We start from the raw sequence: 24,624 nt of genomic DNA on the forward strand, positions 1-24,624 counted from the left end.
AACACACCTTAAGCAATTCTACAACAGAAAATCATGTTTGTAGTACTTGTGTATAAAATTCTCGAATAAAATTTAATATGTAGTATAAATGTAATATATAGTATAAATGAATGATATTTTTAAAATGATTAAAATTTTGAAATTTAAATTTAAAAAATCTAAGTAAAAGTAACAAAATTTTAAAATGAGAGAATAGAGAAGAGAAAGAATTGGGAGTAGGAGGGTGGAGAAGGAGAACGGGCAGATACAGAAGCAGGGAAGAAGATATTTACATTAAGGGAGCCATTTTAGGATTGGCAAGAGATTTGGCTTTAGAGGGGATCCCAGGTGTTCATGGGATGTCCCCAGCTATGTCTTTGGGCAGCAGAGGAGAGGGTGCCTAAACTGGCCTTGTTCCACTATCACACTGATGATTATCTCGAATATCACCATAGAATCTTCCTCTGGTGATGGGTGGAGATAGAGATAGAGACCCTCATCAGAGCAACGGACTGAGTTCCCAAGGTCCAGTTGAAGAGCAGAAAGAGGCAGACGATGAGCAAGGATGTCAGGACCGCGAGGGATTGGTCCACCAACTGAAGCAGTGTGCCTTTTCAAATGGGAGCTCACCAAATCCAGCTGGACCAGGACTGAAAGAGATGTTATCAAACCAGACTCTCTGAATGTGACTGACAATGGGGGCTGACTAAGAAGTCATTGATAAAGGCACTGGGACTTGGTTCCACTGCATGTACTGGCTTTTTGGAACCCTAGTTCTTTTGGATGCAAAGTTTCCTAGGCCTGGATTTGAGCGGGGGAGGGCCTTGGACTTCCCACAGGGTAGATTCCCTGCCCTCTCTTAAGGAGGGTGGGGTAGGAAGGAGGATGAGTGAGGGAGTTGGAAGGGAATGGGAGGAGGGGAGGAAGTGTAAATTTTTGAATGGAAAACTAAAAAGAAAAATAAATAAAACAAAGAGCACCAGCATCCTCAATCATCAGGAAGTAACTTGGAAAACAATACACACATTCCCCCAGTAATCAATCATTGGTGTTTGTCTTTGTTTAGAGTGTTGTTTATAAATTGTTATGCATAATGGTCATGAAAAGTAGTTATACAAAGTAGATTAGATTCAGGGTTCTTGTTCTGAAAAGAAAAAAAAAGGGGGGGATATTGTGGGATTATGGTCTTATACACTGTAAACTTTTATTGCTGTATTGGTTTACTAAAACACTGATTGGTCAGCAACCAGGCAGAAAGAATAGGTAGTGTGACCAGACTAGGAGAATTCAGAGAAGAAAAAAGGCAGAATAAATCACCAGGCAGATGCAGAGGAAGCAAAATGAGAATGTCTTTCTGAGAATAGAATGTCTATGTTTGTGACTAAACATAGACAAAAGCATGGGTTAATTTAAGTTGTAAGACATAGTTAATAATAATCATGAACTAATGGACCAAATAGTTTAAAATTAATATAAACTTTTGTGTGTGTCTTTGGAATTGAACAGCTGCAGGACTGGGTGGGACAGAAGCTTCTGTCTACATATGTTGAAGATATTAACACTGAGTTGTCTGAAGCAATTCATAATTTGCTTCTTGGTTATTGTGTTATGTAGAAAACAATATGTCAAGTAATGCTCACAAAACCACTGCACATGTTTCCAGATTAGAGGCAGATGTTAGCCATTTTCTCAGGGAAAAAGTCACTTGTTTTCTAGGAAGTTCTTTCTTTTTAAAAGTCGGGTACTTTACTTCATAATTAATCAGTCTGATATTACTCTTCTTGGATTTAAAGTAGGACCTGTTTATTTTCAAAAACTTTCATTGGCTTGGCACTTCACTCAACATTTCAAACCCTTAACAAAAGTCTCATAATTCTGTATCTGGGGTCTTGTCTAAGCCTATTATTTTACAAAAAATGTTTCTGCTTGAACAGAAAAGCTACAACAACTTCTGATAATTGGCAAAACTACTTCCTCAGTAATTAAATAAGCATTTCTCATTTAAGGGACTTTTTAATGTGTCATTTACTCATTATATCTGTCATCTAGATACATGTACATGCACTTGCATATGACAAAATGATCAACATTAATGGTGGTAATTTACTTTCATTCAGCATATGAAGCCTGAGTCTACAGATTATATACTGAAAGTTAAATTCATAGATATAGTCTCATTACCAATGGATACAGGAACTTGAACAAAGGGAAAAAATAAACATAGGAATGCAGCTATTAACTCTTTCATTCTGTAAGAATCATAATGTATAGATAAAAACGAAAATGAGTGTAAGTATAGCAATACTACTAAAGTACCTACTATTTACATATGTATAGTAGAGAACGGACAAAAAAATAAGGACATGGTATAAGGACAGTAAGCAATAAGTCCTATACAGAATACAGGGCAGAATCATAATATATGTAATAGTGAGAACATAGGTATCAGCGAGAAAAATATGGAAGAAATCGTCTTAATGACTTAGAGGACAATGCAATGTTAATATTTGGTAGGAGATTTTTCTGGAAGAAGAATACAACAAAAAACACAGATACTCCTTTAATATTATATGTGTTAAGAAAGAATCCAGCAATAAGAAAGCTGATGTGACTGGAACTGGAAATGCAGTATAAGTATGCTGTAACAAAGCACATCAAAGGCACATGCGTGGACTGTCATTGAGTAAAACAATGCATGGTTTCTGAGTCACCACCTGATGTACATTTCAAAGAGTATTTGAAATTAAAATATAATGATACCAATTTTATATTCTGGTGAACCCCTCAACACCTCTCATTTATGCCTGACCCCTTGTTTTCTATAAGTTTAAAGGAACCTGGCCTATACATATTGATATTTAAAAAACAGCAGAGAAATGTATAATTCATTAACTTATAACGTCCAAGATAGGTACTGGCTAGAGAAAGAGAAAGCAGTAGATGGCCATTTACATACATTAAATTGAATAAAATGTACTAAGATCTGTTACAAAACATGGCATCGAATATTGAGGAACACACCTAAATCGTAGCCACTTGGAGAGTAAAGCAGCAGTATCAGGAGCTTGGGAACAAAGCTGAGAAGACGATATCTGGAAAATGGAGTGCACGCGATGTAATAGAGTAGAGAATACTTGGCTAGTATGTGAGGTTCCATAGTTTCCATCCCGAGAACTAAAAGTGATAACTACTTGTTTGCTTAGAAAATTGTTCTTTGGAAGAAACAACCACAAAATTAAAAAAAAAATCTATCATAAAAATGTAATGATAAAGCAAAGGACACTGTCAGTAAGACAAAAAGGCTACCTTCAGACTGGGAGAAGATCTTCACAAACCCCTCATCAGACAAAGGTCTGATCTCCAAAATATGCAAAGAACTCAAGAAACTAGACACTAAAACTCTAATTAACCCAATTAAAAAATGGGGTGCTGATCTGAACAGAGAATTCTCAACAGAAGAAGTTCAAATGGCCAAAAGACACTTAAGGTCATGCTCAACCTCCTTAGCGATCAGGGAAATGCAAATCAAAACCACTTTGAGATACCATCTTACACCTGTCAGAATAGCTAAATTCAAAAACACCAATAATAGCTTATGCTGGAGAGGATGTGGAGAGAGGGGAACTCTCATCCATTGTTGGTGGGAATGCAAACTTGTGCAACCACTGTGGAAATCAGTGTGTCGGTTTCTCAGGAAACTGGGAGTCAACCTCCCTCAAGACCCAGCAATTCCACTCTTGGGAATATACCCAAGAGATGCCCTATCATAACACAAAAGCATTTGTTCAACTATGTTCATAGCAGCACTATTTGTAATAGCCAGAACCTGGAAACAACCTAGGTGCCCCTCAATAGAAGAATGGTTAAAGAAGGTGTGGAACATATATACATTAGTGTTTTACTCAGCGGTAAAGAACAATGACATCTTGAATTTTGCATGCAAATGGATGGACATAGAAAACGCTTTACTGAGTGAGGTAAGCCAGACCCAAAAAGAGGAATATGGTATGTATTCACTCATAAGTGGGTTCTAGCCATAATTAAAGGTCTTTGAGTCTGTTATTCGTGATCCTAGAGAAGCTAAATAAGAAGGTGAACCTGAAAAAAATCATGTAGTTATCTTCCTGGAGATTGGAAATAGACAAGAGTGCCAGGTAACCTCGGGTGCATGGGGGGGGGTGGAGGGTTGTTGGAAGGGGAGAGGGTTAGAGAGAAGGGAGTAGGGGAGGATTGGGGAAAGCTCGGGGGACTGGGATGGGGGGGAGGGAGGAAGGATGGATATGGAATCAGGGAAGAAAATATCTCAACTAAGGGAGTCATTTTAGGGTTTACAAGAGACTTGATTATAAATGGGATCCCAGGTCCAAGGAGAGATCCCCAGATTGTTCTCTGGACAGAGGAGAGGGTGTCTGAACCGGCCTTGGCCCATAACCATACTGATGAATATTTTGCTTCTCACCATACGTTTTAAAAATATCATCCATCTTTAGCCTCTGAAATTCAATTCTAAATTTTTGCATATGTGAATATTTAATTATGTCTTTTGTATTAGTAAGTGTGAATGTCTGTGTGAGTATGAATTTGTGTACAAGAGCCCATAGACGACAGAGAGGAAATAAATTCCTCTCCAACTGAAGTAATAGGCAGGTGTGAACCACGGTATGTGGGAGCTGTGTATCAAATTCTGATTGATAAATAGAGTAGTAAGTGCTATTGGCTGCTGAACTGACTCTAAAGAACCTAAGTTGTATTTTTATATTATTTAATATGAAAGATTAACTTACTACTAAAATTAAAATGAAGAATAAAAATCACAAATCATCTTGCTTTTGGTATAAGTCCTTTGTGTCAAGTTCACAAAACAGCTACTTTCATTTCTTAATTTTATAAAATAAGAGAAATCATATTTTTTGTTGATACTATATTTTGGCTTTCAAAGTACTTTCAGATCACATTAATATATTTTCATTCCTGTGATCCAAATGATTTTGTTATGCTGCATTTTACCAAATATAAAATATGGCATTCATAATTACCTAATGTTTAATAATGAAAACCAGCAGAGTATACAGTGAGACTTTCCTTCAACGATTTTGTTGCTGTTTCTGCATTCATAAGTCAATAATTAATTATTATTGGAGAATCTGTTTCACACTGCTGGCTAGTATTGGGCTGTCAGTCAAAATTTTCTACTGTTTTATACACGAAACAATTGTCCAGCTGTGTCTCTTTGCATAGAAAAAAAGTAACATCATTTACACATGATCAATAACTATCCAAAAATGAATGAGGAAAAGGAAGAAGACAGATTGCAAAAGTAAAAGTGAAAAGGATAAGGTCTAGATTGCAAAGATAATCTCTAAAGATTTTTGAAATAAATAAAAACTACACTATATAGGCGTTAAGAAATTCAGTAAAAAATGAGAGCGTATATTAATGCCATTATAGCTATAGCATGAAAACTGGCAGTGTGAGTTACTAAATATATTTATAAAAATGAAAAGTAGAAAAATAAACAGACTTTCTTTCAAAGCATTCATTATATAGTTTGAACCAATATACTCCAGAGTAGACAGGGATTAAGGACATTTTTATGAATATTATAACACCACATGCAAACTCCTAATTTTCAAGTGTTAGATCCAGAGAAATAAGACTAATAAAGACAAATGGGTAGCATTTTTTCTTTCCTTAAATATTAACTAAGAAAAATAGTAGACTACTTAGTATCATGTTTCTAATTTTTTTGAAATAAAATAAGTTTCAGAAGATGTGCCACAACACATAATCCATTCACAGTCTAAAAGATATACTTGCATAGAATCATCAGAGCAGACAGCATCATACCCTTAGTTTTGCATGTGCTTTTGTAAGGAATATATATTTAAAAACTATGAAAATAATGCTACTTTATCAAATGAACTAGAGAACACAGGCAGCTGCAAAAGAAACAATATTTATTACTGAATTAATAACTTCAAACCAGACCAGAAGGGACCATTATCCCTCTTGATATGGCAGCATATTGTTCTCTGCTAAGCTAAGCCAGCAGTCTAAGTTGCAATCAAATGTGCCCAATTAGCAGCAGTTGGATGTAGATATTTTGCTTGATAAAATACTTCTTTACACTGATTTTGAATGGGTCATATCATTGCAAATATAGGACTGTGCTCTTCCATGGGATATTTCCAAAGAATTAAAAGACAGAAGAGATATCAGGCTTCTTCTTTTATCTCTGAGATTTCATCTAATGTGCAAACTGCTTAATTTTTTAAATTATAAATATTAGACAATGCTGAAATTCTAAGATTCATAATGGTAATAATTATAAGTGTTGATTTGCAAGAGTTACTTGAAAATTATTTATTTTTTGATACTTCAAAGAAGTATCAAGAAATCGTATTCTGCTTACTATAGACAATTTCCCTTGAGTTGCTAATGGAAATTCTTTAACATTTTATTTATTTGTATCAATACATTAAAGTTGCCAAAGAAATGGATTGCTAACTAATATTGATATAGAGATTTCTCTTCATAGTATATATGACCTAATAATTATATCTAGTAAATGAACTACAGTAAGTATTGAGATTTGTAAGGACTTATACTGTCTGAATTGGAAGTAATACGAAAAATAGTTCATCAACATAAAATCTTCACATTTAAAGTATACAACTCCTGGCTATAGAGGTGGCCCAGTTGTTATGAGAATTCCTATCGTAAAGATGACCCAGACTCACTTTCCAGCCATCCTGCAGAAGCTCACAGTCCTCTGCAGTCACCATTCTAGGCTCTGAAATGCCACTTGACCTCTGTCAACACAAGGAAAGCAAGTGCTCCACATATACACATGCAGGCCAACAGTCATTTACATCATTATTAATTGTGGAAAACCATCATAATTGTATCATTTGATATTATAGTATATTACTTCACTATTCAAATATTAAATCTCCTTACCATGGTGTAGCTGTGGGCCACTTTCATTAATTCGATGCATCCTTGAGCATCTGCAAATGCTCGAATTCCCAGACAGTTTGATGGATGCAGAAGTTTCATGAGGAAGTGACAACATACTTCTACCACTTGAGGAAGCTGAAGAAGGCACGCAGCTGCAAGCAGGTTTTCAATAGTGTCTTCTTTCAGTTCCAAGCAACCTTAAGTACAAAAGAAGAAAACTATCAAATTCTGTTTTGAGCATATCTCACAATGCTAATGTAGTAATTAACCTGAGTCTTTCATTTATTTTAGAATTTTTAGCTGTCTTGATAATGTATAGGTTTTATGTGATGATAAAGTAACTGGGAGTTGATATGTGCAACTTTACATAAACAGCCAAGGACAGACTACATTTCACTTAATATATTGGGGGAATTTCAAGTTCTTGTTGGAAATCAGCAGAAGAGAAGATACAGTACATTTATCCCAGTCTTTACCTATTCCTGATATATTTTCATAGCTGTTACCAGTAAGGTGTGAATTCAACTATCTGCAAAATGTTAAAACACATGACAGACCTGTGTCTTGAATTAAAACCTGAAATGTGGGGTAAAAACTGAAATCACTAATTTAATATGTATTATTTAAAAAGGGTATATTAAAAAAGAAGTATTTGATATGTATATATGATGATTAATAAACTATATACCTGTACTTATAAAAATAATTTTAAAATTGAGAAAACAGTAGAGATATCTTGAAATCAATAAGTAACTAATAATAATTAAGTATAAATCAAACATTTTAGTTATATTCACGGTTTAAAATACTGTCATCATAAAATATATTTTCTAAATTATTTAATAAATTAATCAAGAAATTGAGACAGTGTGCCTGTTCTAATGGGAGCTCACCAAAACCAGCTGGACCTGGAATGAATGAGCAGGCAATCAAAACCAAACTTTCTGAATGTGGCTGACAATGGGAGCTGACTGAGGAGCCATTGAAAAAGGCACTGGGACTTGTTTCTACTGCATGTACTGGCTTTTTGGGACCCTAGTCTATTTGGATGCAAAACTTCCTAGGCCTTGATGCAGGGGGAGGGCCTTGGACTTCCCACAGGGCAGGGTTCCCTGCCCTCTCTTAAGAAGGGAGGATGAGGGAGGAGGATGAGTGAGGGAGTGGGAGGGAAATGGGAGGAGGGGAGGAAGTGTAAATTTTTGAATGGAAAAAAATTTTTAAAAGGAGAAAAAAAATAAAAAAAGTATAAAAAATTGAAAAAATTTTCAAAACAAAGATATGAAAATCAAATAAATAGGTGTGTTATTTTTTATAGTATAACCCAGGTTCTCTGATTTGAAGCAGCAGGAAGATGAATATCTTCAATTTTATATTCTTTCAGTAGAATTTGCACACAAACTATTAGTATAGTAAGCTTGGCTGCTATCTGTGAGAAGAACCACTTTCAGTGATGCTTCTAGGCTGCAGACTAAGAACTTTGACTCAGAATTCTTGCTATTCACTGATTGGAACTGCTGAACTTTTCACACTTAGTCTGAATAACCATTTCCTTCTGAGTGGCTGGAATATTCGTACATTCTCATTAGAGGTTGCCTAGGTGATCAGCCTTTAGTGTAAACTTCCAGCTACTGAGTCAGTAGTGAGCTTCTTGCCTCGCAAGGGTTGACAAATTGCATCACAAATGACTGTATGAAGTCCCATGGACTTCCAATAGATGAGGGCCTGAGGGAGAATTTACCTCATTTTCTCTGAATTCATCTAATGGTTCTTTGTCTCTTCCTCTGTGTGCTTTATATTTCTTTTGTAGTAAAGTATAGGCATTGGTACAATCAAAATTAATGACTGGCAAGTTATCTCATGAGCCATTGTACTCAGATATAAGCTTTGGGAATTTCCACTTACAATATTACCCATAAGAGTTGGAGTCTTGAGCTTAAAAATGCTTTAATGTTTCATTCATCCCAAATTTATACCAACATCAATTTTATTATATTCAATATTATACAAACATGTTAAAAGAAATGTAAGAAGTGAACCTATTATTATTATGAATATTCAGTAGACCTAGACAGTACTACACATTAAGAAAAATCTTTGGACATAGTAAAAATCTAAAGCTATTTAACTTGAGTAAGAGTCTTACTAATAAACATAGATACATAAATGGAACTGAACAAAAAGTCTACGAATAAGAAAATCCCATATATATATATATATGTATCCATAAATATGTATGATATATCTACATATACGCAAAAGAAAAGAGCAAAGTAAGCTGAAAAGAAGATAATCATTGAACAAGTAAAATAATGGTGATCAAATCATGTAATGCAGTTTAAAAACCTTATAATACATAAAACTTACTCAAGCAAGATTATAAGCATAAAAGTTAAAGCCCGATTACAAATTCTGTATAAAAATAAGAAAAAATCCTTGTGATCTTAAGGCAATGAACTATTTGAGATAAATATCAAGGCATAATCCCATAATAACAGAAGAAATTGGACTACAAAAATTTCATTTCATTTAAAGAGACACTATCTGAGGAATAGAGTTGAGCTTTAAACTATAAAGGTACTTACAAATTATATTCCTGATAAATTATTACCCAGCATGTATTTGGAATTTGAAAATCCAAAAACAAGTTTTTTTAAAAAAAGGAAAACCCCAGGAAATATGTTAGCAGAATCTTATGTTATTTTTTTCAGGAGAGGTGTATGAATGATATATTATGACAATCACTGATGTTTCTGGAGATACTCAAGACTTACACAATGAAATATCATGAAGCCTGGTTAGCAATGGAGCTGGAAAATTGTGGCATACTTTAACCTTTTCTAACATTTACCTATTCTACTAAGCTTCTGCTTAGGCAAAATGGAAGAATCTACTATCCCAAAGCTTCCCATGTGTACTGAAAAGTCATTGGAACCATTTATTCAAAAAACTCTGTCACCATAATAAGGAAGAAGTCATTGCATATGTAGAAACATGATTCTACTAACTGAAAAATGATGAATGCAAAGAAATATCCTTGATAACTAGTACAAATTTTAAAATTTACTAAAACTCTTTTTAAAAAATCTGAAAACATGTACTTGCAATTACATTATATCAACTAAGCAAATTATATTTATACATTCAGAAATATATTTAATATATATCAATTTATTTGGGAATATAGATATATATCCAGTTTATACAATCTCTTTAGTAATAACTATTAAAATCTTCATATAAATGAAGATGCCATAATTATACAATTTATATGCTTCCTAGAATCTTTATAGACAAATACATTGTATGCTATTGCAAATAGGTTAAAATATCTACCTCCTTAAACAATCAATTAAATTATTTATTTTAACATTTTGAGTGATTGTTTTATTATAATTTTTCTGCAGTTCTATATTGAATAATTTTAATGTAAATCATTATGAATTTTATTGATTGAATTAAAGTATTACCATTATTTGTCTCAAAGAGTTAAAATGGTTTTTACTTTTCAACTTATAAGGTATCCAGTGCTAGAGAATATTTTTAAAAGCCAGAAGGCACAAATGGAATAATAGCAAGTGTTGAGCTTAAATGCACACAAATTGAGCTAGCTAATGCATGATATATTTCTTTATACATGTATAACTTGACCATTTATTTAACATACTTAGATGCAAAAAAGGCAAAAATTGGCCAAGTATTTGAGTTCAAAGTTGTCTAAAAATAAAGTGAATAGGTTAACAGGAAGGAAAATACTTTTATTTAAAGTATAATTTGAAGGTATACTATTTCTGAGTATGTATTGTATGACAGAAAGTCTATAAGTTGGCACTTGGGTTCTGTTATAGTTTGAATTGTGAATGTTTTCCACCAAGTCAGGTTTACATCCTACTTTCCTAGTTGTGGTATTACTTGGAATGCCATAAAATCTTTAGAAGGTGGAACTGCCTTGCAGAGGTAAGTCAGCCTAGTGATCCACTGATTGTTTCCTCAGCTTCCTGCTGTAGCCTAATGAAAGAGTTAGAAACATGTTTCCAGCAACATGAACTCTGCCTTTTTTCTCCTATGATGAACTGTAACTCTTAGAACGTATTGGGCAAACAATAACCCATCTCCCTTCAGTTGTCTCAGAAACTTGATCACAATAATCAGAAATGTAAATAAACAAATTGCTGATGTAAATTTTGTTTTAGGTAAAGCTTAGAAACAAAAGAAATATATTTTAGTAACACTTAGAATTGCTTTTTAAACAATAATATCAATAGTAATAATAAGATATTTAGAATTTCTCACACACAGTGAGGATTGAAGTTCATTCTATGAAGAGGTGAAGCACTTTAAGAGACCTCTGTATTCCTCAAACTTGAATTTCCATCAGTGTCATCATGATTTTACCTTCCTAGCCTTGGCAGTAAGATATGTACGAAAAGAAGAGTTATGTGTACTTTTTTTAATTTTTGAAGATATATTTTGGGGATGTAGAGATTATTCAGTTGTGACTGCTCTTCTGGAGGATAGAGATTTATTTTAAGAACACGCGTGGCAGCATATCACCATGAGTAGGCATATTTTATTTGTGTCTATTTGCATGCTGTTTGTATGTATGTACATGTATCATGCGTGTGGATGTATATGAAGAATAGAAGACTCACTACTGCTGAAGTCACAGTCCCTTTTTATCCTCCTGATCTGTTTCTGGGAACTAACGTCACATTCTGAAAGACCAGCAAGTCCTCTAACTCGCTGAGCCACTTCCCCAGTTATTGTATATTCCTCTCATAGCGGTGAAATAAATCTTTATCAATTTCTTCTCACAATCTTTTTGACCATGTCGCCCAACCAAATATTGTGGTGATGTGTCAGTGGTTAGCACAACTGTTAGTCAAGAAAGACAACTGCTTTTTGCATTCTGATTTTCTGTAAGGAAATATTGTAAAATTACCCTGTATCAGAATGAAAAATATTTAAACAGGTATGGAAATGAGTAAAACGTATGCAACAATATAAACCCATGTTGTGTATGCCCATTACTGAAAACAGGTAGTGTACACACACACACACACACACACACACAGACATGTACACAATTAAATATTATCCATCTTGCTGCCAGCCTCCATCTCTTCCTACTGCCTCTTCCCTTCAGACCCACCCTGATCTCTCTATATTTCTGTATCTTTATCTCTGCATATGAAGGAAAATAACATCATTTTTTCCTCAAAAAGTTGAAATGCTCTACAAAAATGAATTTTTCAGTGATATGTATGAATTCTGTGAGTAGATCTTTGATATAATTATTAAATATTTATAGAAAATTACAAGAAATCTATCAAGTTTCTCTTATACATTTACGTCTTTCATTCATTATGAATACTCCAATCAGTACTGAATACACATTGTCTTAAGGATCAAACATTGTTATGATTATTTATTTATTTATGATAAATCCTTTTTCATTTGACAAACACCCTTGTTTGTCCTGGGATCTTATACAAATCCCAGTTGTTCTAGTTCTCAAAATTCATTAGCCAACCATTGTCTTTGAGATCATCCCTGATTTTTACTTTTACTAGCCGATAAAGGAATATGGATTCGTTCGTGTTTTGTAGAATTTCCTTAAGTATTAAATGTTTTAGATTAGAAAGTTAGTGTTTAACTAATAACACTTTCTTTTCTAAGCAGAATGCATAATGTCTATTTCATGCAATTTAAAATATGTGAATTAAAAAAACTGTAATTGTATTGTTATTATGTGGAAATAGTCTCATTACAGCTATTACCTTAAATAATTTAAGAAAATTTTGTGAATAAGACATAGAGTATACACATTACCAACAAAGTCCTTTTCCTTAATTCATTATCCATAAAGATATCAGAGGTCAAAATAGTTAGTGCCGATGCCATGTGTGTGTAATTGTAAGCTGTTTCCCTTGTTGAAGAGAAATTAGGATTTTTTTAATTTGAAGAAATGAATTATAGAAGTTTATTACTAATAAATCTTTATTTCTCAAGAATAATGCACAATATCCACTTTATGAAATTTATAAATAAAGATCTCACAACTCTCTTTTCTCCACAATCAACTGCCCCCACCAAATACCCATCTCTCTCCTCTTTTTCGTGTTTAACAGTGATTTCCTAAACAGCCCCTAGTAGCCTCTTGCTGTCTCAACTTCTCCTTCCCCATTGTAATAGTATCAAGCTCTTCTCACCATCCCTGGCTCCATAAATCTTCCATATTCTGATAAACATATTTTCTTAAATTTAAAATACATTTTTGTATTTTCCATATGAAGTCTAAAACTTTAATTGGTTCTAAAATTTTTATGAAAAGCATTAAAATACACCTAAAATTTAAATTACAGATATCTAAAAATATGCATCATCAAAATTAAGCTTAATTTTACTATTTCACTCACTATTTAAATAATCTTATCACACAATTAAAGTCTCTATCTCTGAAAGAGGAAGAATCTTAAAATACTATACATCATTGTAGACTAATTAGGATTCATAAATGTAAAATAGGATCAAATGCACTAAAAATATGTAATTGGAAGCAATGAAATTGAACCATATATTCAGTAGGAATACCCATCTATATTACATGTTAAATAAAACAATCAGATAGGTAATCTGGACACTTAATAGGCTATCATGGGATTCTGTCTAGGTTGTCTAACATGTGAAGGGCAAAAGATATAAACACAAATTTAAAACAATAAAATGATTCAGTCAAAATTCTTTCATGAAGTAATTCAGCAAGAAGAAATAGGCTATGTGAACCAGTGGAAAATTCAGTAAGTCATTATGTATTGCATTGTGGTAATCTTTAAAGCCTGCAAATATGAAGCATCGTATACCATGTAGTCAACCTATTAAATGCAATAGATTGTTCAATAAATTGGAACACCACAGTGTCTTCAAAATACTTTGCAAAATTAGTCTTGTAAGATTCAGTTTTACTGGGAAGATGACTCACTGACTGAGAGCACTGACTACTTCTAGAAAACCCAGGTTCAATTCCCAGCACCCACATGGCAGCTCACAACTGTCTGTAATGCCAATTAAGGGGGATCTGACACCCTCATATAGACATACATGCAGGAAAAATACACAGTGCAATGCAACAAAACAAAACAAGGAAACCAAAAAAGGTTCTACATTTATGGCTGGGCTAGTAAACATACACATGCAAATGTCAACATAAGTAAAGCTATTTTCTAACTGATTTTATTGATTATTTTATTTTTATACTAAATATAAAAATATTCAAACTTTCTTGGACAATTAAATAGCTCAGTGCTTTCAAAAATATACAATAATATGGCATAAAACCACTCTTTGAAAACTCAGTTATTTTATATTGAGTATATAGTTTACTGCCTAGTAAAATCTCTAAGTCTAAAATTAATATTCTGTTATTGGGTTTGCATAATTCATGCCCTTTCAATTAAATGATTCATTAAAATGAAGCACTGATTTACCTGTAATTATAATATTGAAGTCGGGAGGGACTTTAGTGAGTAAATTCTAGACTTAATGTGTTGATATATACCTTTTAATATTAAAATGAACATTAAATACCTCAGTGCCTTTGTATGTATTTATTTCACTGAAATATTAACAGTAATCATAGTTTTCTTAACATTCCCTTTTCATGTACAAAAACTTTAGCTTTAGATGCACCCGACCATCTTTTACAAACATGTTTACTCTTCAGTATGATTAAACTTTGCTGTTAGGCAGTTTAATTTCCTACACTTCTTTTTTTAAAATATCATTATTATTTGGACAGCTTCCTGTATTTGAACTTTGTCCTTATCAGTCGTCTCCAGGGCCTGACTCTGTATAAGTAACCTTGCATTTCCACCTCTCATATTTGTTAAAACTCTATTTCCTTAATCGTCAATGAACACAGTTTATTTTCAAGATGACAAGCATTATGTAAGAGAGGAACCAATAGGAAATTTCTAGAAGTGCACACGAAGACACAGTGAACCCAAATTCATCCTTTACTACTATATTATTTTATCAAAAATGTCATCTGGGATTAAAATCTGAATGCTGAAATCTAGGTTTTTATATACATGCAGAACCAATACCATTGCCTCACTCTTCCAAAAAATCTACTTTTATATATCAAAAATATGTTCATACCCAAAGATGATTATTTTTGGTAGTAAACTTCAAACTTGATTAAAAAGAAGTTCCTTGTGCAACTCAGCATATTGTTATTCTGGGCCTAGTAAATGATGCAAGATAGTAAGCATATAATAAATTAAGGTCATTGTAAGCGTATTTTCCGGAAATGGAGCATCACAGTTTAACCTGCTCAGTTCTCACTGCTCTGTGTAAGTCACTGTAGTTTGTCACTTACAGTCATGGGGATGATGAACAGCATCTACGACAAGTTACTAAATAGCAATCAGGGTGTCAATTTTTGTGACCTATATTATTTTGAGAGCATAAGAGTCATAAATCACTCTAATGAACTCCTGTCGTAACTTGCTCTGCAAAATTGCAGTGTGACAGAGAACAAAATATTCATTTTGTGCTCTGCCATTCATATTCCAGTAACAGGTTTATTGGCTTAACTATTGATCTCTGCCAGATGGCACATCCCTATCTGGCTGGGCTGCACTTGAAGAACATTAGAGGCATTCCTTATATGCCATAAAAAATGTTGCCACGTAATAATTAAGGAGACAATTCAGATGATTCACAAGATGAGCTTATGAACACCTTTTTGAAATAACAAATTATTATTCCTAAAATGTTTTTACAATCCAGCTTTATGCAATTTTAGGATGGCGAGTATTCATCTGTAAAATGTCTAATGCTCAGATTGTGATATCTGAAGTTCTTATCATTCATCAGCAACTAGGTTAGAAGTGATTTGAAAGTAAAGTCTTGCTATCTTTGTAGTCAAATTATTATTTCCCCCCCCCTTGACTCCATTTTCTGTAGCTATTTCATGGGATATTTCCAGAACAGCTTTGCCACCATTATACGTAATCAAAGACTTTACTGCACATAAAACAAATTCTATACAAGTTCATTCAAATGTGTGGCTAAAGCCAAAAATGGATGGTTCTGTGTGGTGGGGTCATAGATGTGAGATTGTTCCACCTTGACTAAAGGTCAGGGAATTTGAGCATCGTTGTGCTCATTTTGTTGACAACAGGTGTGGTTACCAACAAGAGATTCCGACTTAGGGTTAATTAGTATCTGGATAAAGAGGTCGATCCACTCTGCCTGGAAAAAGGTGAAAAAATTCAAACCTATTCTTTATATTATCATATTGAAGTCTGTTACCTCCTCTCTTCCCTTTCGGAGTAAAGTATATAAGTATGTGGACAATAAATGCTAGTGGTTCAGTATTCACTGCCTTTCCCTTCCAATGTGGTTCTGTGTTTCTATCTTTTATTTCTTCCATATCTCTGTTTCTTTTGCTTAATACTTCTAATCCTAATGCCCGTACACTGGAATGTGTGAATTTGTTGTGCCTGGATCCCGACAGATGTTGCCCCAATGTGTGGCTTATGGCATTCCTGTACAGTGAAAGGTTTACAAAAGTTTTAATCCATTCGACCCTATGCTACTGAGAATGTCAATAGTTATATAGAAATTCAGATAATTCCTGTCTGATTATTGTCAAAAGGGGCCCTATGGAAATGACTAAGTGATCCAGAATATTGCCAAAACTACCAGTGTCTCTTCATAAACTGAGAGCAAGGCCCTATTATTGAATACAAATACTACATAATATATTCAATACTGAGAAGGTGAACCAGTGGCTACCTGAAATCATTACACCTCTTGACTAGTCATTATAGTACTGGAAGCCATGTTTTATGCCATCAAAATAGAAGGGAAACATTAACACAACTACAAAATCTTTGGTAAATTATAGATATTGTCTTGACTGCAAGATAACACGATTGCATTAGTATCCCAAAAGTTGTAGAAGTAACCATCCACTGTCTGATCAAATTTAAGGTTTACTCTGTGGATGTCTCCCACCCCTTACACAGACTGACTGGCCATAACCTGATATTAGAAAGGGGGAAAGCAAACACTACTGTTCTCCCAAATAAATGTAACAATAAAATAACTCCCAGTCACATTTTGTTATTCTCATATATCAGTGCTTTGCTGAGCCATCATCAGAGAAGCTTCCTCCTGCAATAGATGAGAAATGATACGGAGGGCAATGTACAGAGTGAGAGACTTTAGAACATTCAGTTCTAAGTGAAATGACTTCATCAAATAATTCCTGTCAGAACTCGGGAAGCACTACTGCAGAGCCAGAAAGACGGTGAGAGAAGAATGGATGGGTGACACCGAGGAAGCAAGGTCTTTTAGACATAACAGGGCTGACACACATATGAATACACAAAGACTGTATCAAACACAAGGCCTGCAATCATCTAAGCCAGATGGGGTCTCAGTGCTGAGGGAAAGTAGACAGAAACCCCAATCTCTAACTGAAACAATATTCAAAGGAAAATTTTATTTTCTCTAATGGAGTTTCAGAAGGTATACAAACCACTGTGAAGGACAGGTGCACATCCACAAGTAGAGGGCTAAAACAAAATCAACTAGCTCAAATGCAATTGGAGGCTGTGTGTCTCTTAATATTTTGATGTTTTCCTTTGAAAATCTTCTGCTTGTGTCTATAAGTTTTCTGTACTAGCATGTGTGTGCCTGAGTGACTTTATTTTTTTATATTTTTAGATTATTTTAATATATTTTTAATTACTTAATTTTCAGTTCTTTTTCCTTTTGTACGCTTTTTCCTTTAACTTTTTGTTTATTTTGTTATATTCTAGTATGTTTGTTCTTCATTACATGTTATTGTTTATTATTATTGTTAACATTTCTACATGACTAGTAGTAATATAATGAAAAAAGGTGAGGGTGTTATTATGGTTAGATGGGAAAATAGAAATAATTTTGGAAGAGTCTGGTAAGGGAAAAACACAATCAGAATAAATTTTTTAAAAATGTGTATTTTTAGTAGAAAAAATGAATAAATGATTAAATGAAAGAAAAGGGAAAAGACGCTTACTCAAACTGGTATGTACCTTTACTCACTAAAAATCTCCAATAATACAAGCAGAATTTCAAGAAATAAACTGAGAACCAACCAAAATTTAAAAATTTTAAGAACATACTTTGAATATCTTCATCTGTCTAATCACCAGAATGTTATTAACTTGATAACTAACCTCACTGCTATAATGAATACATTTCTCTAAGCATCTCTAACATATTAGGCCTTGCAAGAAAAAAAGTGTGTTTTGGTTTCTACTAATAAGAGAAATAATTTAATTTTTAGATTTTAATTACTATCTCACATGCAACAAGTACTTTAGGTTTACAGACACAAAAATAATAACAAAGTTCATTCTTAATAATATAGTTAACTGTAAAGATTTTTGGCTTTATCTCGTTTTCATAAAGTTGGCAGTCATTTTATTTTAGCTAGTAACACAACCGAACTTCTGGGTTCATAGCAGCTTGAAAAATGTCATATCACTGCTTTGTATGTTTTTAACTTTTACTGATTTTTTTTTCCAATGTCAGTTTAGTTCTTTCTTCTTTTCCACCATGATTTAGGAAGAGAATAAATAGTAGAGGTGGTTCCCAAATTTTGCAATGCATCAAATTTATCATGTAAACACTGCCTTGTAAGGTGACTTCTATTTCTGGATATTTAAAGTTCTCAAGTGCTCAAACATTGAAGACTACATTATTCAACTATTCATAATAGGCTTTTATTAAAGCATTTATTTTTTATAGTTCGATCGTTTAATTATTTAGTTATGTGGTTGATTCATTTCATGATTTTAATTGTAGACTTTTGTGAAACGTAGAAAAGCTTATCCCCTGCTTCATCTGTACTGAATATGTGACTTCTACAACAAGTAACTGTGAAAACTTAATCAACATGATACTCTTGTCTCTCCACAGACTTGACAACTTGAAGCATGAATCTCAGCTGTGGGAGTTTCAGAGTGAAAGAGACTCTGTTTAGTAAACAGGAGAAAACAATTTTATAGCCCAGCCCTTTCAAAGTAGGTGTTGGGAATTAGGGCATATAGCGAGAGGGGTCATGAATAGGTAACAAAGATGGTGAAGTTCCAAAATGACTGGCTTATTTTTCATAATTCGGACAAGAGACAAAAGCCTGAAAGCTGAAAACAAAATTTTATGGTTTCTTTTTGTTTGTTTGTTTTTAGTAAGGCCTTTGCTGATAGACAGACTCACCAAGTTCAAGGACACGTTTATCTAACAGTTGTGGGGCAGGCTTTGTCTTCAGGAGTCCCCCCTCTGATTTGTGGAGGATCTCAAGTTCTATTTTGTGCTGAATGTGTTTTCTTGCCCCGAATAAAAGCATTTCTTTGACAGGTGACTCTGTCTGTTCCTGTTACTGTTTTACCACCGTCATCTGCCATCTGTCATGCTCTACAATTTGTCTGCTTTTAATTCTCTAACTGGCAAAAAAATTGAACAAGTTTAGACCCCTTTGGTAACAGGACTAGGAAGATAAAAAAGTTAAAGAAATGAATGATGAAGTTTAAAAAAAAATTAAATTTTAAAGAAAGAAATAAATCAAATGAATGATGCTTGCTTTCCCAGTTGCTCCTTAATTGGGGGGGGAGATGCATTTAAATTTAGATATTTTCCAAATATTATTCCAGATCATGGGGATGGCCTGCTAATTAGACAGATTTAGGAATCTTGTGTTTTCCTATTTGTAAAGAAGATCACATTGCTTCTTCTATTGTTATACATTTTAGATTTATGTGACAAAGCCAAGTACATATTTGAGAATATTCCTACAATTTCTTTTGTATTACCTCATAAACTCATATCTCATTTAGAAAATTTATGTAAACATATAATTGGAATTGGTAGTGTGTCAATCCCATGAAACAAATATGCTCAGGAGCAAAGTCCACAGCACAATGTGTTCGGGACAGGTCACAGTGTTAGTGCAGTTGCAAGGCAGCTTTATAGCCTTACTTTCTTGGAAAAACAGGGACATATCTAGGTCATTGCTCTCAGCAGGGAACTTCAACACTTCTTCTAACCTTGTGTAACAGGACAGTGAGTGTCCTTTGATCAAGTTTCGCTTTAGGCAAAGATAAGTTTACCAGGAAATAAAAATTGGATTTGAGCATTGTGCTTTCCTGTTCCTGAAAGGAACCCTACATGGCCCCTCCCTCATTCTAGTAAATAAGAATATGAATTTAAAATATAACATTTATATTTTTTCTTTGTTAGAAATTTTCATACATTTTCATAATGCATTTACCACACACCTAGCTTCTCCTCTTTTCTTTCCTTCAATATTAATCTTTCCTCCTCTTTTAAAGTTTCCTTCTCCTATCCTTTCCTCTTAGTGACCCAGTGATTGTAATACTGGCCATCTTTGTGACCATAGTTCTCTGACGTATCCGCTAGAGCCTAGTGGGCTCCTCTGTCATTACAAAAGTGAAGAGAATCCTCCCAGAGCGAACTAGCACCAGAAGTTCATGGGGGTTAGGTATGGTCTAGTCAGTCACTCCCCTTCCATGCATATCAGATATGATCGGAATCTATGACGGCCACAATGGTATAAACCAATTGTTATTAAATTGCGAAGCTCTGAATAGCCCCTCCATTTGGGAAAAATCTGGAAAGACTTTATATGACTATAGACCTTGGTCTCCCTAAGAACATTTATTTCAGAAAATTTAGGAATGAGCATATTTTTCCTCACTTGCTTGGAGTTGGATTTTCGAAAACTTTTATGCCAATTCTGTATTCAACTAACATTTTTCTCAGTGACTTGAGACACAAGCTTCAGGGTAGTTGGAATGTGTTGAGACTGCCCTCTTTACACAAACATATACAAAGCTGACTTTCCTTCTAAAAAAACCAAGTATACAGCAAAAGGTATCAAAATGTCATTGCTCTCTTCTTCTCAGGGCTTAAATACCTGCCCTCTTAGTTCAGTCAGTTTAGCACAAATTGAATTAAAGTTTTCTCTAGTAACCCAGACCCAGAAAAATGATTATGTGCTCACTCGTATGTGGTTTTTAAACATAAAGCAAAGAAAACCATCCTACAAATCACAATTCCAGAGAACCTAGACAACAATGAGAACCTTAAGAGAGACACATGGATCTATTCTACATGGGAAGTAGAAAAAGAAAAAATCTTTTGAGTAAATTGTGAGCATGGAGACCATGAGAGAGAATAGAAGGGGAGGGGAGAGGCAGGGAGAGGAGCAGAGAAACATGTAGTGCTCAATAAAATCAATACAAAATAGATGTCACATAAGGAATTTGAAAAATATTACATGGAAAGGCAAGGTTCAAATTCATGACAATAGACTCAAAAGAAAAAAAAGAGCCTTCAAAATGTCTTAGATTTTTTATAGTGAAATTTTTGCTTTTTTAATCGTATTTTAAGCTTATTGAGACCACAAATGTCTTATTTCACATTATATCAATGAATCTGATTTCAAATTCTATTTTAAAGGTTCATAGATTTTTTTAGCATTTATTTTTATATATCCTTTGAGATATATCACTTTTTTTCTTTTAACTCATCTGTTTACTTACATTGTAATCTTCTGAGAAGGAAAGAACTGGCTTATTTATTAAAGTTTTCTCCTTAATTGCAGCTCAGAATTACACATTGAACAATATTCACCAAAAGTGGAATTTACAACAGTGTCTAATTTCAAATAACATAACTTCCAGCATAATATATATAGTAAATTAGACTATTCTACAAACTATAGATATCATAATTTCCCCTTTCAGTTTAGCTGCTATAGCAATAAGAAAGGTCAATAAAAATTAGCATTTAATTAGCACAAGAAAAATGTGAATTATTTTAGCACATATTGCTGGAAAGAAAAAAAAGCTCTTTACAATTTTAATGTTCTGACCAAACATGGAGATAAGCAAATTTCTTTTTAATAATTAAATCTCTGATTATTTATTTCTAAACTTCTTTTAAAATTTTTCATTTTAATCATGTGTTAATCCTGTGTAAATGTGGTGTTGAATATCAAAAAATGAATACCTTTATACATTGGTGATTTCACTAAATAGAAAGACTGATAATCTTTTCTTTTATATTGTCTGCAACTGAAAGTTTAATGATAAAATGCCAGCTGAATTTTAGTTTTGAAAGACTTAAAGTCAATGTGAAAATAAGCATGTTATTTATATGATGTATGGTTGTTTTACTGTACCTGTATATGCAAATTGCACAAGATCCCAGAGTGCATTTGGGTCTATGCCTTCCATCTTGATCTCCTCTTGCTTGGCTTCACAAACATCACTTGTAAACATGGCAGCAAAATAGTCAGAGACAGAACTCAGAACAAGCCTGAAAGAGTCATAGGGTCTATTTTAGGCAATGGACATACAGCACAGAACAATGAGTTCACCAGACATAACACGGAGCAAAGAATCAACACAGCTGTTCTGTCAACCAAGGTTGCATCTCCTAGTTACTGTAGACATATATGCAAGTGTAATTGTTGTACAGTATATTGACAGAATCCTTTGGCTATATATAAAATAATTTTATAGATGTTTCATAAATTAGTTTATTAAATTATGTGATACCTAACTCCCGATTTCTTCAGTATATCCACAATATTTCATTTGCACTGGCATGGAAGTTCTCCTTACGTGTTCTTAATGCTTGTTTCTGTGTCTAATTTACAGTTTTGTTAACATTGCATTTTTTCATTATTTTTATTATAATTCATTAATTAAAATTGACAGTATCCTTTTTTACCTGAAATACTTAGAAAACATACAGTTCTTTTGACTCTGACACGCATTTCTTTAGTTAAATAATCATATAAGGCACAGAATAGAATTTCTTTCAAGTATTAAGAAAAATGAAATTATAATCCACAGGAAGGGAAATGGAACTGCAAAATGTTGTACTGGGCCAGGTAACCGCAGCACAGAAAGGCAAGTCCCATATGCTGTATCTCACGTGTGCATTTTAGTTTCCAAGTAGTAGATCTTTTCAAGTGGAAGTGAAATATGTCAGGGAGCAAGAAAATAGTCAAGAGAGGCAAAGGCCTTAGAGATAGGGTGGGGTAGAAGAATATATGGTGAATATAGTGCCAATGCATTGCATATGTTAATAAAATTGTTGAACAGAATTACAATTGAAAAGAACTAAATAGGGGCTGGAGAGATTGCTCAGTGGTGAAGCACAGCCTCCAGTGCTCTTCTGGGGTGCCTAGTTTCAAGTCCCAGCAACCATGCTAGCTAAAAACTGTCCATAATTTGCTAAATTCAAGGAAATTATCCCTTCTCTTGCCTGTTTTATACACTAGGCAAACATGTGGTACACACACAAAATGCAAGGAAAACAACCATATGGATAAAATAAAATGAATTATTGAAAAAAGTAAACTAAATAATAAAAATCATACTTCCAAAAGTACAGTGTGAACTATACCCAATGACTCATTTAAAATTAAGCTATGCATTACCTTTGGCCAGCATAAGAGGTTATGATTTGCTTTGTTAGCCAACATTAATCTGTTCCCAGAAACATTTGTGCTACCTAATGACCATTATATGAAATTATAACAAAATAACTTTGCTTGCTCCTCTCTTTTTCAAGAATTTAAAACTGTGATGTGTATTTGATATTAAAATGTTTTAATTTCATTTTTTTCCTAATATTTGTCATTTGTTTTTGAAACTGGCTCAATTCTGTCAGTCGAAGAAAACGTTCTCTTTAGACCTATTATAGTGTAGCTCTGAGGACAATCCATTCTCCTAGCTTTCATTAATCAGAATTATCTTTCTGGTTTGATCTGCAATAACATAACATTCTTTTACTTAATGAAGGAGTCTAGATTTATTCCATTCATTTGGGAAGAGAATGTATAATTTTGTTATCATCTAGACTCTATTGATATTTTAAAAATTGGATTTCAAATTTATTGTTTTTCTGATGTCATATGTCATATATTTATATTTATTTTATTTTTCTTAGATTTTACCAGTTTTTACAGTGATAAACATACACATTTTAACCCAACATAATTTTACTCTAATTTTCTTAACATAGGTAATAGTTAGGTTGACCACTTGCAACCAAAGATTAAATTTTGTTTTCATATATTTTTTCACCTTTCATACAATTCACTTTTCACTGTGTCTGACAAAATTTGTAAGTGTTTTAGAAATTTAAAATATTTCATAATTTAAGTTGTCATTTGTTTGATATTCAGCGTTTATTTTTTACTATGAGTTACTTTACATGATTTCAAGTTTTTGAAAGTAAATCATTTGCTATTTTTATATACCAATATAACAAAAATTACTTGTTTTCTATTGTTATGTTTATATCTTTTTGATTATTTAAATTCAAATCTTCTCTATGTGGTAAGTTCATATTGTATAAGAAACATCACCATTCTCCTCAAGTAGAGACATGTTATAACATTTTGTTATTGTATTTTTTTGTATAACGTTTCTATCTTTCCCCTTTTTAGTTTAGTTTGTAATTTTTTTTTCTCTTTGGAAGGAGGGGAAGGGAGCTTTTTTTTTTTTCTTTTTTTCTTTTTTTACTTTTCCTCACTTTTATTTATGACAGATTTCCCCCGATCTCTTCTGGTCAAAAGTTCTTGGAGACACT

General features: G+C 33.3%; 1 protein-coding gene across 1 annotated transcript in view; it reads right to left on the minus strand.

Moving 5' to 3' along the window:
• The window catches only part of Klhl1 (kelch like family member 1), a 336,046-nt gene that overhangs the window by 173,508 nt on the left and 137,914 nt on the right, over positions 1-24,624 (minus strand). Inside the window, exons 3-4 of the mRNA XM_048421935.3 lie at positions 22,199-22,335; positions 6,940-7,136 (exon numbers count right to left, since the gene is read on the minus strand). Coding sequence (XP_048277892.1) covers positions 6,940-7,136; positions 22,199-22,335 — 334 coding nt within the window. The remainder of the gene's footprint in view (positions 1-6,939; positions 7,137-22,198; positions 22,336-24,624) is intronic.

This window comes from Myodes glareolus, chromosome 12 (genome assembly GCF_982192425.1).
Source record: "Myodes glareolus chromosome 12, mMyoGla1.1, whole genome shotgun sequence".
Taxonomy (NCBI): domain Eukaryota; kingdom Metazoa; phylum Chordata; class Mammalia; order Rodentia; family Cricetidae; genus Myodes; species Myodes glareolus.